The sequence below is a fragment of the Parasteatoda tepidariorum genome, chromosome 10, assembly GCF_043381705.1.
Source record: "Parasteatoda tepidariorum isolate YZ-2023 chromosome 10, CAS_Ptep_4.0, whole genome shotgun sequence".
Classification (NCBI taxonomy): Eukaryota; Metazoa; Arthropoda; class Arachnida; order Araneae; family Theridiidae; genus Parasteatoda; species Parasteatoda tepidariorum.
Genome location: NC_092213.1, coordinates 22,423,748 through 22,444,881, shown reverse-complemented (window position 1 = coordinate 22,444,881; position 21,134 = coordinate 22,423,748). Strand labels below are relative to the sequence as shown.

The 21,134-nt window shown below is 25.3% G+C and overlaps 1 protein-coding gene across 1 annotated transcript in view; it reads right to left on the bottom strand.

The window, feature by feature from the left end:
• LOC107439831 (neuralized E3 ubiquitin protein ligase 4) overlaps positions 1-21,134 on the bottom strand; it is a 39,653-nt gene that overhangs the window by 13,005 nt on the left and 5,514 nt on the right. The window contains exons 3-15 of the mRNA XM_016052549.3: positions 20,826-20,995; positions 19,687-19,798; positions 18,822-18,910; positions 17,217-17,427; positions 14,094-14,193; positions 11,619-11,886; positions 8,955-9,117; positions 8,292-8,361; positions 6,033-6,187; positions 4,208-4,350; positions 3,225-3,428; positions 1,810-1,908; positions 933-1,043 (exon numbers count right to left, since the gene is read on the bottom strand). Coding sequence (XP_015908035.1) covers positions 933-1,043; positions 1,810-1,908; positions 3,225-3,428; positions 4,208-4,350; positions 6,033-6,187; positions 8,292-8,361; positions 8,955-9,117; positions 11,619-11,886; positions 14,094-14,193; positions 17,217-17,427; positions 18,822-18,910; positions 19,687-19,798; positions 20,826-20,995 — 1,895 coding nt within the window. The remainder of the gene's footprint in view (positions 1-932; positions 1,044-1,809; positions 1,909-3,224; positions 3,429-4,207; positions 4,351-6,032; positions 6,188-8,291; positions 8,362-8,954; positions 9,118-11,618; positions 11,887-14,093; positions 14,194-17,216; positions 17,428-18,821; positions 18,911-19,686; positions 19,799-20,825; positions 20,996-21,134) is intronic.

Here is a 21,134-nt window from a genome sequence, read left to right as displayed (position 1 = left end):
ATTCCCATAATGTTTAGGTGTCTTCTGAGGATACAGTGACCAGTAAGAAGACCAATGATCTTCCTTATACTGTTTCTGTTAAGCTTTAAGAGCTCCTTTTGACGTACACTAGGACAGTCTCGATTCAGCTCCTTAGCTTGTCTTTGACCGTCAGCAGCGCGCCACTGCTCATGGGCGATCTTGCCGTAGAGCTTGAATATGGTTGCCCTAAATGAGGAGGGAGAAATTCCCAGCGCAGGTTCAGGGCCCCAGAAAATTGCATTAGAGCCAGCCCGTGCTGCTTCGTCAGCTAGCTCATTTCCACCGATACCCATATGTCCTGGTACCCAATGCAGGGATACCTTGTTATGAGTGGACAGGTCACAGAGGACCGAGAAGCATTCCCACACTAACAAAGAGGTGAATTTACACCTTGACAGTGATAGGAGATAATTTTGAATAACTTTAATGATCAGATCGTTACGTTTTAGGACTCAACCTTGATGGTTCGAGGGGGTGACTTCAAGTATGCTTAATAATTAGAGAAAAAAACATACTAAGTTACAAAATACTCAAAAACGGTCTCTCTCAGAATAAATAAATATACCTTTTTCTTACAGATTCAGATTTCTGATTCTACAAAATATAGGGGACAATTGGAGAAATATGGACTCAATAGTTTGATCAGGAGAACGTAGAAATGTCAATTTAATGTTAATTTTATTTTTTTTGGTGCATTTCGCAATATCTCGAGAACTTTGAAAAGGAATTGAAATTTTTTTGTCCACAATTGGAAAATTTGTTTATTTAAAGATTATTCAACACAAAAACCAGCTTTTAATAAATATTCCTTATTTTTTATTATTTTATTTAGTAACTATCTGACAAATTTTGAAATGAAAAGTATAAAATGTTTCTACATCAAAATGTAAGGCACAAATAAAAAAAACTACCATTTCTGACTTCTTTTCAATATTTTTCAAATCAGCACTGGACAAAACTTCCTCATTCGGAATTATTACAGAAACACATTTACCATAAACGTCAGCAACAATACGCAGTTTCTAAACAAGAAAAAAAAAACACTATTTAAAAATGACTATTACAGAAACTTTACTGGCGACACATTAATGCTTTAATAAAAACTTTTTGTGAAACAAAAAGTTAAATACTAATAAATTCAGAGTTATTGATAATAAAAACTAATAAATTCAGATCGCAAATTAATAAAGGTTCTAATGGAAGAATAGAGAAAATTAATAAAGTTTCTAATAAAAGAAGAAGAAAAAAATGCAAAATCAGTAAGAGAGAGTTCTTATTAAGTTTATACTTCTAAAACTAAATAATTTGAATTAATTTAATAACTATTTCTTAAAATATAAAGTTAAAGAAATAGACAGTTAAAGAATATACAGTTAAAGAAATAAAATATTGTATTTCAACAAAAAGAAGCAATTTTCATATTGAGCTTAAAAAAACAAACTAAAATATGAGTTAGTATTTTTTTAAAATATGAGTTAGCATTTTTTAAAGTAATGTAGAGTATTATAAAAAGTATTAACTACCAAATAAATAGTTCAAAGAAACTGAAGCGTTAAGAAATTGCTTGATTAAAAACTTTATTCGCTTAAAAAATATACGAATCGGAAATAACAGTTAACATGCTTGAAGCGCTCATTTCAAAGTTTAACTATTAGTAAACTGTTGTGATTAAAAATCGGAAATAACAGTTAACATGCTTGAAGCGCTCATTTCAAAGTTTAACTATTAGTAAACTGTTGTGATTAAAAAGAATTTATGTTTTCTAATAACTTCATTACTTTCACTTACTTTTGGCAAGTCAATTGCAGCAAGTCCCATGTAATTTCCATTCAAGTAAAAATGTAGACTATCATCTTGCAATACTTTCAAGCCAACAGTATGAGGAGGCTAAAAGTGAGCGAAAAATAAAAAAAAAGAATAAATAAGTCAGAAATAGAATATACCTGAACAAAAAGTTTACATTAGTATTCTTTACAATAGTAATGAACAAACTTCCTTAAGAATGTGTCAAAGAAAAAATGAAATTTACCTATCAGGAATATATTTTACAATATTATAAAATAAATTTCACAATATCAGAGTTATGCTTTACAGTATTATAAACACATTCCAAAATATTAAAAAAAGGACAAAAAAAAAAAAAATAAATAATTGTAAAATTTTGTCTCCTTGTTTCTTGTTGAAGTAAAATTTACTATAAAATTAAGCAACCGTCACGAGTAAAATTTTAATGTATGATAATGTAATTATCTTAGTTTTGTTAAATTATTCACAGAAGCTTTAAAGTATTTATCATGTATTAAGAGTGTTTCTTTACGATCTATGTCTATTTCTAACGTTTTCTCAGTAATTACCCCATTTAATACTCTTAGAATCTTGCATTTCCCGTCATAATATATATAAAAAAAATTACTGGTATTTTGTAGTAGTATGAACAAAAATAACAAACAAAATATAAACGAAAAGTAGAATAAAAAAAAGTTTATTCTCAGATGCACAACTCCTGCATTGAAATATGTGAACTGACACAGGGTTCACAATTAATCTACATAAGCTGACAAAAGTTTTTCACGGATTTTACATTGATTTTTGCTTAAATAACACTAAAACAGAAAATATGTTTGAGACTAAAATTGCTATTTAAGTAATGCAATTTTTACAGATCTGGTAAGTGTAAAAAAATCATTGGAGAATGATTTTAATTTTAGAATAATAATTATGTATTTTATTAAATGCTGCGTGTTTTGTTAATAAATGAAAAGCTAACATTAAAAAAATTAAGAGAAAAATAACCAATAGCAATGGAATTTTTGTTGCAAATCAATTGAAAGTAAAAAAAAAAAGTCACTGTTAAATAAAGAGTAGCAAACTAAAAATGAACAAAAAATCTTCATAGTTAAACTTTCTAACATTAGAAAAGTAACTATTGCCTCATTGACAATCCGTATATCTAGTCTTGACATTTAATTAACATTCCAGCAAAAATTAAGATAATAATATTTTATAAAAACAACAAGAACATATTTTTGATTAGTCTTTAAAAATACTTTAAATAAAGTAAGAAAAATAAAGCTTGGCAGGATGTTAAACTATTTTTTGAAATAAATAATTTAAAATAATAAATAATAAGGACATTAATTTATAAATATTTATTAAAAAATTAACAAAACAGAAAAACTGCATGAGTTTTAAAGATTAAATACCTCTAAAAAAGGAAAAGGTAAAGCATAATTTCTATTGACTTCTTTTCCGTTTTTAAACAGGTGAATGTAAGAAATAACCCAAGTATCACAGTTAGCAAGTGAAAAAACATCCGCAGGTAAACTTTCTTGATCCTCAGGCTCATATGTAGTGACCCCAAATCTCAAACAACCAGTGTAGTCACCACGATAAGTGCTAAGCTGTATCTAAGAAAAAGTCTCAAAGTATTATTAAATTGCAAAGAATATTTTTTAAAAAAACTCACATTTGTAGCAACTTTTATTCATAACAAAACAAACTTAAATATATTAAATTACTGAAAATCAATTATTAAAAAAATGAACTTATTTAATGAGCATGGATAATATATTTTAACATTTAATTTTATTTAAAGATCTTACTTTTTAACAGGCTGAATACAGCTTATTTATGAATATTAAATATTCATATAAAATAGTCAAACATTTCTAAATTAGCAATACAATAAATACTTCATTTTTTTAAAAATGTTTTCCAAAGCTGTTTGGCCAACAACAAAAAAAAAGTTATGGGCTTTAACCTCAAAACAGAGCTTAGATTTTAAACTCTGGATACGATCTGGCCATAAAAAATAATCTTAGGTTTAGAACGGGCAAATAGCTTACACATTTAAACATTATTAAATTTTTCAAAAATTGCCAATTTGGTGAGATTTTTCACAGCTAGATAATAATTATTAAAATCAATGAATAATTAAAATTTTTCATGCACTCAGATAATGCAGTGTTAAATTAACTTTTCAAATATTGAACATTTAGATCATAAAAGCTTTTTAATTACATGTTCATACATGTTCAAGATATTGAACATGTATGTAAATGAAACTGTTCAAACAAAAGGTTAAATAAAATAAAAAAATACTAATTTTACACACAGCATTAGTGCAGTAATTATAAGTACATACTTGCATTTTAGGAGTATAATTTGTATAAAACATCACACTTACTTCATAAAGCTCATTTCTCTCTATATGTGAAGAGCTAAATACTAAGCCATTATTATAACTATTTTTCCTGTAGGCTATAGTACGCAAATGCAACAGATTTATGTATACGCCACAAATTGGATGGAATGAAAAAGGAAGTTCAACTGTTGAAAAATGAAAACAGAAGGATAAATAAAACTAAAATTGTGTTTCACAATTAAATTTTAATGCAAAATATTTTACAATGAAATGTGCATTTCAGTTTAAATATTTTCATACATTAAATTATTTAATTTTTCTAAAGTAATATAAGAGAAATATTCGCATTTTTTAAAATTATACATAGAATCCAGGAAAGATTCAAATACCTACTTTGCATTTTATACCTGTATGAAAACTAAGAACCCTGCGACATGAAAAAGCAGATTCAAATCAACTGTTAGCAAACAAAGATGAAACCATAACCCAATCATCCCAATTTATTTACATAAAGGATAACCGAAAAGCCTGTTTATACGAATGAAATTTAATAGATACAAGTTATCCTATTTTAAACCAAAGCTGAATTTTCTCATTTAAACAATTATTCATGTTTTCTAAGGTCGTTTAAACAATTATTCAGTTCTTTCAAATAAAATAATTAAAGAAGAAAGAAAAAGATTTTTTTTTTAAAAGAAATGTTTCATTAGCTAGAATAAAATTTTCCTTTTTCTCTCAAAATGAGGAGAATGCAATACAGGGTCACTTTAATTGGGATGTCCTATTCATTTCCTGATCCAAACAGGTGTCAGGATAGTTAAAGAATTAATTAAGTCTTGTTAGTTGTTAAATAGCAAAGGAGTGGGTTACACTCTCATTCCATTCAGAATGTAGGGAGGTGAGAAATAGATAAATTTTCAGCTATATGATCAAAAAAAAAAAAAAAAAAAAAAAAACTTCAATTACAGAGAATGCTTAAAATCTTATACACATACAAAATATCATGTAAAAGTAAAATTTCATGAAAACAGGGCTTCTAATATTACCCAATGTACTACCCTAATATAATTATAATCTACACATTTGATTACTGTTATGTGGGAACCGATGGTATTCTTTTAAACAAGACTAACTGTAGTACTAAAACAGTAACATAATTTAAGAATTTTTTTTAATTGGATATACTTTAGTAGGACACACTTTTAATAATAATTGAAAATTCATAACAACAAATCATTTTTTAAAAGATACAAGTATATGTTTATGATATAATGAAATAAATAAATAAAAAATTCTAAAAAATAGGATAACTCAATAAAGTAAGATATTTTTTTCCCCCAATTTCAGTATCCCAAAATGTTGTGCAGCTGACAAAATTAAATGTTTGAAAAAAAATTGCATGCTTTATCAAAAAGTATTTTAGATAAAATGTTACATAAAGCACAAGAAAATACAAAATAGTTCTTTTACTTAACAAAAAAGAATAAAAATCATAGTTTAGAATATTTAAAATTTAAACACATAATCATCATAATGCTGATAAAAATATAATCAAATAGTGAATAGAATTAATATAGAATAAAAATAGAATCAAACAGTATATGAAATGCAATAAAATTAATAACTGTTAAATCATTTAGAGAATAAAATATTTCTGCATATCTCTGATATAAAAAATTTGATGTTAACTCTAGATTCATAAACATGTATAGGAGAAACACGATTCATAGACTATCATCGAACGATTAAGGAAGAATTTTATTTTTATCTTTTAGAAGGTTACAACCGTTTATGAAAGTCTGTATGAAAAATGTTCATGAATCTAGTGTTAAAGAATATGAGAGGATGGAAGTATACTATATATCACCTTCATTATTGCAATCATTCCAACTATCCTCCTCGTCATCAAAATAAATTGCATGTGGTTCATAAGGTTGAGGTTTCACAATTTCATTGATATTGTCTGTATCACATTTTGCACTCTGAGCGCTATTCTTTCTTTCATCAGAAACAGATGATTGGCTGTCAGTTTATTTAATTCATATTATTATCCAGCTCATTAGTATTATGAGTTTTAATAATATGAAAATATATATCAAAACAACTTTAAAGAAATACAATACTAAAATAACTTTATACTTTACATAAAATTAGTTTCAAAGAAATACAAGAACAATTACTATCAATAAAAATTAAATTAGATAACATTGAATATATTTAAGTACCCACATATTAATAAAATCTAACACACATTTTGAAAACAATATTTTATCATAAATATATTAAATTATTTAAATTTTAAATAATATTTAACATGTCCTCCCTCAATTTCAAAACTAGTTTCATTCATTTCGGCATACATTTTAAAGGCTGTTACAGTGCTTGATAATTTTTTTCATATACATACTATATTTGTATCATTGTATACTATACTTATATGATTGTATAATTGTATACTATTTCAACTATACTTGTATCAGCATATCTGCAATTTATTTTTGGTAATATTTGCATGGAGATGGTTCAAAGATTCTCGATGGGATTAAGATCGTGAAATTTTTCAACCATTTAAAAGAAAAGCCACTTCATTTTGGCAAACTATTTTTAAATTTATTTTTGGACTTATGGCAAGGATCCAAATTTTGCTGAAAAATTCCAACTTTAAATGGAAACCTCTAATTTAACTCAGGCTTTATTGCACTGGCAGCTGTTTATCATTCCTTTTACAGACGGAATGGTCTTAAGCATGGAATGAAAAATATTTTCAAAAAACATTTTCTTTGTCCGAAGAAGGAAAAATCTAAAAATGTAACCTTAATTCAATTAATGTACACAGCACTGTATAACAAAAGCTTTAAACCTGAATTCTTTTTTTAGTGTTAAACGTTAAAACATTTTATGTTTAACACATAGTAAAACATAGATATAATTCATTTTGCTACACAATCCATGTGGTTTTATTCAACGATAAAATTAAAAAAAACAAAACAATTTATTCCTAAATTTTTTGCAGTTTTAAAAAGCAAACTTTTGTTGCATTTTACATAGTAAGCAATATTTTTTTAAAAGTTCATTTCAAAATAAATTCTTGGGTGAGAAAAATAATTTAGTTGTTGACTTTAGACAGCAGCTTTAAAAAAAATTTAAAAAAAAAAGGCTGAGAGCCCCTTACCCAACTATATCAAATCTTGCTGACTACTAATTTTTTGGTTTTAAAATTCTTTTCATGTTTTAGAGCTTTATTTCTATTAAAAAATATTGTTTTTTTTATAAAAAGTTTTATTTTTTTATTCCATTTGCATAAAGAGTAGAACCTAGTATCTTCATTAAGTTAGCAAAAATGATTTTTTAATTTAAAATTCACTTTTACAATAATCATTAAAGAGGCTTAAGAAAATAGTCCACAACATGTATGAAAAAAAAAGTTGGGTTGAATAATGATTAGTTTTATTTAGACATGTTTTAATTCATAAGTAAATCAAAAATTTCTATCATGATAAACAAATAATAAAAGGCGATTATATACATAATATATACAAATAAATAATTTCAATTAGTTTATTAGACTAATTTTTTGCACTTGAACTTAGTTAACTGCTGTATGTAACATACACCTTAAGTGTAAATTCACAGGAAACAATATTTGAGTAATTAATAACAATATAATTAATTTTTTTATTTATTTCATACCTAAAAAAATGTGAATAAATAACATGAGAACATGAATAAACATAAATATCTTTGTTTAATCTTAAGCATGAATCAATCTTAAACATGAATACCTTTGTTTGTGTAAAAAATATTTTAGACAAAGGAAGCTAAATAAATTATTACTCTGTAGATAAAACCACAGAATTAATAATAATAGGAAATAATAGCTGATATTTAAATTCAGACACTTTTTGATTGATTTATGTAATTTCAGGAAGTTTGGTTGCTATAGTGACTGTTACAGCATGTTAATATTTCATATTCAATGTCAATTATAAAAAATTAAAAAAATTAAGCTAAGAGTGCAGATATCCTATTATAAAATTTTATTTTAATTGAGTGGTTACATTTTTATTTAAAAGGCAAAGTTTTTAATAAACAACATTAAAAAATAACAAATATAACTTTATTTTACCTCATTTGCAAATCTTCAAAATAATTTGGTTCTGCAGCAAGTGGCATATCTTCAATGAATATTTCAGAATCTGGAAATTTATAATCAAAATAAATAAACAATTACTGATGAGTGATGATTTGTAAACAATAAAATGTATATAATATGATAATCAATTAAAAAATTCTATTTGTTTATAATTCCTTATCTGTAATTTATTCTCAAGGTCTGCAGTGTTATAGCTTCTTAGCTCACAAGATTTATGATTAATATTGTTTAAAATAAAGTGGTAATAAGATATTTTAAAATTTAAACATAATGCTTGTAAAAAGATTATACCCTACGTTTGAAACATTCTAAATTCCCTTCCAGAGTAAAACAAGTTATAGCAAGAAAAAGAACCCTTATAGTTCATGACTTAATAGGGGGCAAAAATCAATGTAAATTAATATCTTGCATTTTATTACATCACTATTGCTACATTTTGCAGAATACTTTTAATTGTAAATCAGGAAATGATAAAAAATTTTTTTAGATAACTTTAATACCTTTTTTAGAATTAACTTACTGATAAATTAACTTACAGTGAAACAAATGTATTTCACACTCATTAAGATAAAAATCTGAATAGAATCTGGAATAGAATAATAACTTTATTCTTAAAAAAAAAAAAAAAAACAGTACCTGCATAGCTGACAATTGATGCTTTTGCTGCTTGGCCATACAAGTCAATTACACCATAAACTCCTTTTGGGATATTAGACACAGAAATTCCAAGATCAATACCATTTACAAAGAATCTAAGTACACCATCTCCATAAACTATCAAACCTATCCTATCACCAGCCTATAAGTTTAAAAGTTTAATCTAAATTAATATGTCTTGTGTATTTCTATTTTTATGATTAGCCAATATGAATAATAAGAATTTAATCCAAGTTAACATGTCTCATGCATTTTTCTTTTTTTCAAATAATTTATTATTTTATTTATAATTATTTTGTCAAGAGATGTTCACTATTTCATGCGTAAATTTATTTGATAGAAATAATGCTTTGAGGTACATAGTCCTAGAATCAAATGAAAGGTATTTTTTAAACCAATGTAAGATAATATTACAAGATAATTTTTAATTTAATAACTTTAGCTCTTTAGAGCAGGATTGCCACAGTAAAAAATGAACAAAAATAGTTGCTTTTAGTAGCCTCAAGCATGAAAATAGTTGCCTAAAACTATAAAAATAGTTGCCTGAACAGGAGCAAAAATTTATCAAAAATAGTAGCCAAATAATTAAAATTGTAGCCTAATTGTCAAATACTATGATAAGGACTTGTTGATGTCAGAAATTTTAAATTGTGATACAATGTCTGTTAGACATCGCAATTTAGCATATGTTCAGAAATTACCTATGGGAAATCAATCAAAAATAAATAAAAAGGAATAAATCTATTACAAAAGAAAATATTAATTCTAAACATATTCTACTATAATATCAATATTATTGCTTAATTTTTTTCAATTAAAATAATAAAGAAGTCAAAGTAAAAGCAAACCCAAAATTTATTTCATTTTTCTTAAATTAAAAATGATTTAAGATTTATTGGTTTAAAAATAATAATACTGTAACAAAATATTTTACATAAGTGCATTAAAATTAAAAGAAAAAAAACGAAAGTAGAAAACAAACCAAAGAAATGTTCACTTTAGAAAAAAAAATATTTTTTTAAAATTATTTGTTGGAAAAAAAACCATGCCTTTGAAACATCATTAGACCCCCTTTTATTCAATTATAAAGTAGTATTAACTAATGGTAATATAAAGTAGTATTAACTAATGGTCAAATTCTGTACTGTATAAATGTAAAAATATTTTTACTTATTTATTATTATTTTCGTTTTTGAAAATAAAATTGACTAAAGATTTATTTCTTTAAAAATGACACTGACTATCTAACAAATTATAAAACAAAGAAGTATTGAAAGAATTTTAATAAAATTTAAAAAAAAAAATACTTTAAGTACTAATGTTAAATTATTAAAAAGCGTCCAAACATTGCTAAACTCTTTATTTAATTTTTTAAAAAAATTTTGCTTTTTTAACTAATAGCCAAATTTTTTTAAAACTTTGTTTTCAGTTTCTCAAAAATAGAAGCAAATTAAATAAAGGTAAGCTTTATTTGAATTTTTTTATAAATAAAAACAACTGAACATTTATTTGTTCAAAAATAATCAAATTATTATGCTTACCTACATTGAATAAATTTGAAAAAAACTAACTTTTAATAACAAAATTAAGTACAAAATACCCCAATTAAATTGTATCGCTTAAAATGAAAAATAATAATTGAAAAAAACCAATGAAGAAACTTTTTAAATTTATATTTTCTTTTCATTGATCTATTGAGTTCAGAACGAAAGTTTAAGATAACAGCGATTGTGCAGCAATCGCAAAGTAACAGTAGGTCTACAAAAAATAAGTATAAGTATAAAAATAACTTCGCTAAGAGTAAAAAAGTCTCCCAATAGTCGCATATTCCTGTAAATAGTTGCTTTTTTTAGCCTTTTCAGGCAAAAAAAGTCGCCATAGTCGCCTAAGGTCAAAAATAGTAGCAAATAGTCGCATTTTAATAGCCTGTGGCAACCCTGTTAGAGTTACATCAATCAAATTCCCTGTCCATCATATTCAAACCTTTTGTATCTGAATTTCAACTGTGTTTGTTAAAATACTAATTATCACAACTCTCTAGTAAGTGTCATGAATTTATACAGGGTATTCTATAACTATCGCCCGTAATATATATTCTTAGAATCATTGTCAAAAATAAAATTAAAAAGTAAACACAGATTGTAGAAAAAAAAACTATTTCAAATCATTATTAAATTAGGGATTGAAAACTACATTATTAGATGAAACTAGTAAGTTTCTAAGAATATTTATTATTTTTTTAGGAAACACAAATACTTGTAAGAAAATTATAAATAGGAGATATAATTATTAAATAAGAAATAGGTAATAGAGAAAAGTATTTAATTACATTAAAATATTATTTGATTAGAAAAACAACAAACTATATGTGATGAGTAAAAAATCATTTCAATAATTCTTCTTATTTCACACTTTACTCACTAGTAAGTGTCTTCTTTTACTTATTTGGAATACAATTTTCTCTTCCAATTGTTTTGAAAAAAGAAATAAAAATCATTTACCAATGAACATAACATTCTATAAACAAAAAATTAAGGAAAAAAAAAAGGAAACATTAAAAAAAAAAGAAAAACAATTAAATGAATAATGATACATAATAATTTACTATTCATGACATATATTATATATTAAAAAGAATCTAACCTTTAGCTTATCTAAACTGGAACCATATTCATCAGATATTGCAGTGCCATTGTGCATAATACCATTTCCAGTCATCATCCATGTACCTGATAATACATTTGTCATAGTACAAGGAAAGTCAAGATCTTCAGCAGAGTGTGTAGTTACTCCTATTTCAATCGTACCAGCCCATTTCATAACTATTTGTTCTAAGAGAACTTCAAAAATTTCTCCAGGTTTTAATGGTCTGTTTGTTATAACAACAGCATTATTAAAATCATCCAGGCACCTGTAAGAAATTTTAATCCAGTTCAACTAACTATTATTGCCGTATTTTTCCTAGTAAAAATAATTTAAATGCAATTTAATGAAACATACAAAATGCCAAACAATTCCATGCATAAAAAATATACAGGGTTTTTATTCCATTTCAGAAAAAAAAATTCACTGTCTTTTTCCAGGTATATCAGGAAAATTTCGATGAAAATCCAGACCACATTTTATCAATAACATGCAATTTTTCATCAGAAAAATTTGATTTTCACTATTTGTAATGTCAAACATTAAATTTTGAGAACAAAAAATTATCATTGAATGAGAATGGAAACGTGAAAAAGTTTGTCAACAAAATTATGTAAAATTTTTACAACAAATATTTGTAATGAATATAAGAATTATTTAACTCGAATATCAAAATAACTGATTTTTTCATGTTTTTGTAAAAAAACAAATTGCAACTTTCATTGACCATTCCCTGCTTTTTAGAGTCAAAATATAATTTCAAAATTTAATATAAGGACGATTTTGGTTTTCCCTGACCAGTGGGAGTCCTGTTATATACAAAATCTACTGGTATTTGCTTTTATTAATATCGTTAAATAATATGCTTGAAATTTCAAATAACTATTAATATTTTCATCTTAAAGTTAAGTGAAGCGTTACTTAATCCCATGGAAAAAAAAAACTAAATGAAATGTCGTAACTGTGGTGCAGAAAAAATATAATAGCAGTTCAAGAATGATTTCAGGACGTAAAATATCAGTAATTATTTTTATAAGAAGAGCTCTATCATATATTTTTACAATACTGATCAACAAAGTGGTGAAAAATATAAAAATAAAATGTTAATTACTTTAGAATTATGAGTTTAATAGCATCATATTATAATATCTTAGTTAAAAAAATCAACTGATATATGTTTTTAAAATTATTAGATCCATATAAAAAAGGCAATTAAAATTTATGATTTGAAGTTTCCAATTCAAAAATCTGCTCAATCTACTTTTTTATTCGGAACTCAACAATTTAAAATTTTTTGGCTGTCCCCTGCCTAAAACAATAAAACTAACTTCAATTTTACCTTTTTTCACTTCAACATTTTCTTTCTTTTCCTTTGATTTTTACTATAGTCTACTTCCATTTTTATGCAATATGAGGGAGGTATTTACAATTGAATTGATTTTCAAACCAGTCAATCAAAGATGGTGATTAAAGATTTGCTCGATCAACATTAAAGAAGAAAACAAAATTGATTTATTTTTCTTGTCTATAGTAATGAAATCTAAAATTTATGTAAAAATTACATAAAAACTAAAAAAGGACTCTTTTTCGTTTCTCTGTAAAGGTTTCTGATATTTGCATATTTCGTAGCAAAAATAAACATGGTAAAGGAAAAATCTCATTTTGAAAAAGGGAAAATTAAGCACTTTTTAAAAACACCCAATGAAAAAAGCACCTTTAAGGGCTTTTAAAAAACGAAAATAACCACCTTTATGCACTTTTTAAAAATGCTACGCACCCTGTAGGATAATATTATAGCCTTCCTGATCAGTTTACACTCAGAAATACTGAATTTCAACATTTTTATCAAAACCTGAACAATGACAATAACTGAATGCAAGTCAAAATAACTCAACGTGTCTTTCATTTAGCTGATAAACTTGAACTGAATCTCATCAATGATTCATATGTTAACAAGTAATTTTTTTTTTATATAAGTCAACAGTTTTTACCTGCTGTATATAGCAAGAACATTCATAGACTTAATATTTCATTAACATACAAGATCTCTGAGTTCCCCCATTTATTAAATCGAAGCTACAGTATAAGATTTAAGTGTAATTCTAAATCACACTTCATAAACCACATTAATTTTGTAAATAATGTAAATTGCAATAAAGAAATGTATGTAACTAAGGAAGAACTATTTCCTTTTTACATTATTTGTTTAATTATTTACTAAGAGGTTACAATTTTGAAATCGAAGTAAACCAAAATTGTTAAATTTGTTTGTAATTAGTTCTATTGTTCATGACAATTTAAATTTTTTTCTGTAAATAATAAATGCTTAAGCATATGTTTAGCAAGTAAATTTAAAGGCTTGGAAAATTATCTATACAACACAAATTCTATAAAAGGCAAAGTTTAACATTCAAAAGTTTGTGTCATTAAAACCTTCTATAAATTTCAAATTATTTTTAGATTTTGAAAATTTACCTAGGTCGATAAGCTGTGCGACCTTCATTTAATACTAAAACATGGCGTCCACATTTTGGGTTAAATTTCAGGTCATCATATCTTATACCAAATTTTTGAGCTGAAAGAAATCACATAAAAAAAAACAGCTATTAAATGCACTACTTTCAAATAGTTTTTACAATAGTAAAATATAAGCTTATAAAAATTAGGAATAAAAATAAAATTATGAATTTTCAAAATAAATATGGACTTCACTCAGAGGTTACATGACATTTTCACGACATTCAAATTAGAAGAAAATATTCTAAAGCACTAGTTATTTTTGCCTTTTTAGCAGAGTTGGAAAATTTATTTGTTAAAACTGGCAGTACATTTAAAAAAAATTACAAAAATGAAAAACTTGTATTGACTATTAAAAATTACTGATTAGTTATTAATTATATTTCACAATTGCTATTATAAAAGTTCATGAAAGAGGGTCACATTAGCATTATTGCAAAATTTGTTCAAAAAAGCAAATATTAGTATATTTTCAATCATCAATATCAAATATATTCATTTCGTTTAATAGATACTCATCAGTTAATTACTTTTGAAAATCCATACTAAATGTATTCATTACATTCAAGACATAATCTTTGGACTAGATTACTATTGAAAATATTAAAAAGATTTAGAATAACTAACTGTTACACTAGTAACATTGCTTTTTTTTCAATGCATTTTACTACATTTGTTTGTGTAGTGTCATTCTTCAACTTAATGAACTTTGAACTTAATGATCTTTCACCACTTGCCACGAAATACATGGTAGAGATAAAATCTGCTGAAGGTGCTGAATCCCAGCCGAGAAGAGACTGGACGACGAGTTTTAGAGAGCGCCACCTACAGAATTTCTAGTGGGAGAGGACAGGCCTGTACTTTACGTTTGTGAGTGAAGATGGCAACGATGGTTGTAGCGTCCCGACAAGTAATTTGAGAAGCAGATGTGGGTCTGTTAACGAGAGAGGTGGTGACCGGGGCTTAGGCCTCCGGTGTGTGTGTGGAAAAGTACGTTGTTCTGTTGAAAGAAAAATTTGCCGGAATGGCAATCTCACTTCATCTTTTAATGTTCCCCTTTAATGAAATATCAGTTTTACAGATATGAATATAATTGTATTTTTTTATACCGTCCTTTTAATTTTTTTTATTTTTGGATCACCTATTGAACTTTCCTGTGTTTTCACGAAATAAAAGATTGTGTAAGTTAACCTATATTTTTTGTCGTTTCTCCTTTGCTGAATATATTGTTTTTTGATTTTTATTCTAGCTTCCTTATTCAAAATCTTAATTGTTCTTTTCCAGAGATAAAATGAACTATCCACTAATACGTCTTTAAGACTGACCACCACGTGTGGTGGTGCATTCTATTCAGGGTTAACTTTAGTTTGATCAAGGAATCGTAAGATCTACTAATTTTATTTCAATTTATTTAGTATGGTTAAATTTAATTAAATCAGTATTATTTTTTCATATACTTGTTGTACCATAATTTTTATTTTCACATTAATTAATTTAAGCATCATTAATTGATGTACCTTAATAAATTCATTTTCCTAAATGTTATTTTTGGTACCTTAATATAATAGTTTAACCATATACCTTCAAACCCCAACATTTAATACTAACAAAACATGATCTGAACTTATTTAGGCTTCAGATTTAAGCTTGTACAGTTTAGACAAAACTTTTAAAACCTGATAGTGGGTAATAGAGAAATCTGGAAGAAATTTGAGTATGCTTTCATATGAAGAATTACAGCCAAAGTCATAGTTAAAATAATTGTTTATGTTTATGAAACAAAAAATGAAAAAAATACTGATACATTTTTCAATTATTATCAGTTTCCCCAAACATGTTCTTAAATTATTCACATACAGATTCTTAAATTATAAACAAATATGAAGTCTGAACGTTAACTAAATAATAATTTATGTAGTAGCATAGGAACAATAAACAAAAAAGTGACATGAATAATATCCTAATATCCAACAAAGGAAAGGGCATACTTTGTGCTATGTAGACTGAAGCAAAAAACAATATGAATAAAGCACAAATGAAATTAAATAAATGGACATACTATAGTTTCCATTTAATACTATAATGTAATTCAATTTATGTATTCCATTTATAATGTATTCAATTTATTATCCTTCAGTGGACTGATCGTTAAGAAACAGTTAGTCTCAGATCAACGAAGTCAAGCCTCACTGACTGCAGTTAGTGTGAGGGAGGGTAACCACTTCGATCAACCTGTGAATGGTCCACGTTAAACTGTTCTACCGTAAAGTGCTCAACTTTGCGTGCAGGCCGACTGGCTACTGAACAGGGGGTGCCATCCCCTCTGCAGAGGATCAAAATTTTGGTGGCATGTCAAAATTTTGGTGGCCTCAAGGATGTTTCCCAGACAATAGCCCATTATGTAGCTCTAATTCAACATAAATGAACTAAAACAACATCAATTTATTATTATTTTTAGTTAGTATATCCATTTATGTAATTTTATTTGGACTTTATTCACATTTTATTTTGCTTTAACATCCTAATAGTTTACAAGAAATATAATATAATTCATAATTACAAACTTTAGTAATTTCAATAAGAACCTCGAAAACAAGAGTATCCATATAAATAACATCCATCTAAATAGAATCCATTTTTAAAAATATACAATCAATTCTACCTTTGAGATTTTAAGCTTTTCATTAAAAAGAAATTTTAATAAATAGATAAAATAAAAGAAGGAATTAAGAGGTAAAAAATAATGATTTAAAAATTTTTGTTTACAATACTTAAACAACCAGATATGAGATATTTACTCTTTAGACAAAGATAGGAAGAAAAAAGATAAATATGAAACAAGAAAAACAAATAATAAAAAAAATATATATATTGCAAACTACTTATAATTTTCGAATTCCTTTGGTATATATATACATATTTAATAAATAGGATTGTAACATACTTATAAAAAAACATAAATATAACCTTGATAGACTTCTTTTCTGAATTTTTTTTTTTAAAAAAAAGAGAAAATTTTTCTTGATCTAATAAATTAACAAACATTTTTAAAATAACTTATAAAATAAAAGCTATTCTTACGTGCATGTCCAGATGAGGCCATTTCCATAACTGGGTAGACAATAGGTCTGATATTGTCTGTAAGACTAACTTTTACAGTCATACCATACAGATCTACTACACCGAACACAACATCAGGAACTATTTCTGCAGCAATACCTTGATCATACCCATTTATATAGTAATACAGTTTACGATCAGATTTTATGGCAAGTCCAATACGGTCGCCTTCCTACAACAAAATAAAAGAAAGTAATTAAAAAAAATAATAATATAACAAACTACGAAATAAAGTAACCATTAAAAAAAAAATAATAAATTTAGTTCATGAAACATGTGGCACAAAATTTAAATTCACCATCACACTGCAAAAATTAAAACAGAAAAAAAGAGCAAAAAGAAATAGGTATTTCATGTTAAATGCAAATCATTAATAACGAAAACAGCTACAACTAAAAATATAAAATTTAGTTATTGAAAAAAAAAAAAAAAAAAAATAGAACTTTTAACCAGCTGAGTATTTCACATAAAGAAAAATTCCTCTTATAATTTATACGCAACTTTCTTACTTGTGCTTAATACATAACTTTCTCCTTAATACAAAAAGCAATGGGTTTTCTAGTTTCTTGACTGTAAAATGAGATAAGGAAAATATTTTTTTGGAGAAAATCCAACAATGATGAAAAATTAAAAAATGACTTTCAATGAAGATAAAATTCAAAAATACTAATATATATGAATATTGGTTTAAAATTTTTTCATAAATATATTTATTTTTCATAAAAATGTGTGAAAATTTTTAGGTTTTAGTATTTAGTTACATAGTTGAAAAAGTGGGTTATGTGTGTCGTATCTTATTTGTAAAATTTTTTGAATATTAACGAAAAGCTAGATTTGGGTGACTTATCTACTTTAAAAGCTGACAAATCTAAAATGAAATAACAGTCAACATAAATATTCAAAATTGACAAATCAAAATCAGTTAAAAAAATTTCACATAATTATGAGAAAATTCTATCAATCCAATCATTAAATCAAACATTATTTATATAGATTTTTATACAGACATCATCAAACATTATTTATAACATCATTTATATAGGTATAATAAAATATTAGGAGTTTTACAATTAAACATTGAATAGTTCATGTAAGAAAAAGTAAATAAAATTATTTCAAGCAGAGATATATAAAAAGAATAAAGTAAAAAGAATGATATAAAACAAATAATATGGAAAGAACAACATAAAAATATAAATGCATGAATAAAACCTGCAGTATTCAGAATTTTTTATTTTTCATTAAAATTAGTAATTTAATAAATAAAAAATTTTTGACAATAAATGGTGTTTTAACGGTTGAAAATCTGAATCTATTTTGGCATTTATAAAATGTAATCATTTGAAGAACATTTTATCAAATATTTACATCTTTAGCTTAAAAGCCTGAAATACATATATGTATGAAAGTTTTATAGGTAAATAAAATACTAAAATAATTATAAGTAAACAAAATAATACATTCAGCTCGTGTACGTTAATAAAAACTTAAGATTTAATGTTATCATTAAAACCCGAAAATACCGTACACAATAATTGTATTTAGATATTTATAAAAAGTAATTACTTGAAGATCATCTAAGTTGTATTCGCCATATTCTCTTCTACAGCCTTTTCCATTTGTAAGAATACCTGACCCACTCATCATTATGGTTCCTATTAATAATCAAGTTATATTACTCATTACAAACGTCAACACTAATGAAAGAAAAAAAACTAACTATAGCTTAGAAAGATATAAATAGCAATGTAATTTTTTACAATTTTTCATTAAATTGGTCATATTTAAAATAAATTTATTCAGATTATTAAAAAAAAATATATCCCAAATTGATGCAATAATATAATATTTAAGAATTAGCAAATTTACAAAGAAAAATTCTATTAAATGTTAATCTTCTTACAATTTAGGATTAATAAATAAAACATTATTATTAAGTTATAGTGCCTTTCACTTTTGTTCAATAATAATGTACATCACAAATAATGTATTTTTAAAACATTTAAAATTAGTTTTGGTTTTAAAAAAAATTGCTTTATAATTGTAACATTTAACACATGTATCGATTTTTAGTTAAATTTCTAAACAAGTTTTTTTTGGAACTTTTATTCAGTTTTAATATTTTCTGCATTATTAATTTTCTCAGTCAAATTTCTATTGAATATGCAAGCACAAGAATAAATAATTTATAATCAAAAAGAAATTTTTAATTTAGGAAAATAATACTGTGATGAGTTAGCAATATAATGTGTGTTAACTTTGGAAGTTTAGGTATGATTTCAAAAGATAGAAAAAAAATGTGCACTATTTCATTTTCTAAAAAATCAAATTTAATACTTTCAATAATAAAAATTCAGACATTTCTAACAAAACAAACAAATTACAAATGTTACATTTTCATAACTAAAATTATTATACATAACATACTCACCAGATGTTAGATTAGTCATTGTTGCTGGAAATTCAAGGTTATCAGGATTGTGTATAGTTACACCCATTTCTATAGAGCCAGACCATTTATTGACTAGTTCATCAATCCTTATCTAGGTACAAAAAAAATTATTTTATTGGATATTGAAAAATGAAATATTAAAAATACAAACTTAAGTAATTTAAAAAATCAATTATTGTCTTAGTAAAAGTAATAATCACAATTGATAAAATAGGCTATATATAAACAAAGATTGAAAGGGTTAGTATTGCTATCTAGATATAAGCATCAACTAACACAAGATTTAAAGCATCAACTTACATATTGTCTATGAAATTTTTGGAGTCATTTATTATTAAAATATATTCAACTGAGTTAAGAGTTTCTCACACATTGAAAATATACTATAAGAAATGCACAAAAACATCTATATCAACTTATTAAAAATACTATAATTTATGCCTTGAAATGGGAAAACAAATCTTTCATAGTAAAGTAAATTTAATTTGACTGAAATGGTCAAGGTTCAAATTTTAATAGATATATCGATCAGGAACAACATTGCATAAACTTAATTTAATAACTTGGAATACAGAGGGCTTCAAATTTATATTTTTGTAATTGCATGCTTCAGGGAAAAGAGGAGCAAAAGTGGGAGTGAATGAAAATTATTTTTCATATAACGAATAAGATGATTGTTAAATGTTCTTTTTATAAGATGATGGCTTTTGTATTTTTATTTTCAATAATTAAGAAAAGTAACAGATCAGATAAATTGCATTTGTTCACATTTTCATTTAGAATTATTTAATATTTTCTACACCAAAATTTGAGTTTTGACAGTAATCTTTAAATCAAAAAAAGGGTTTAATATCAAAATAATTTAAGAATATAATTGATTTATTACTAGTAATCTTATATGTATGTTTATTTATAAATACTTCATATTTATAATAGATAATAATTATCCTTACACTAAAATTTTGGATTTTGACACTAAGTGAAAAAGCAAAAAACTATGCCAAAAAGGAGTTTTTGACATGACGGCTAAAGCCAAGGATAAAACCAGATAAAATCGTCGATTGTCAAAAACTTGCCAACCTTGAGTTAAACATTAATAATAATCACTTAATACTTACTTCAAATAGCTCATTATCAAGCAGAGGTCTGTGTGTCATCACAACTCCATTGTTGAATTCATCAATTGGTGTTCTTCTTTCAGCAGAGCGATTATCATTTGATAATCTAACCATGGTGCCACAATGTTCATGAAACCGAAGTTTATCAGGAGGTCGTGTAAAACCAAATGCTGTAGAAATAAATATTCATGCATTAAATGTTTAACTAAAAATTATTGATCACTTACTTCCAAAATATAGTTTATTTTTTAAAGTTATTATCAAAAGGAACAGTTCATATTTAATCTTATTACTTTAAAGGGGGTTTGG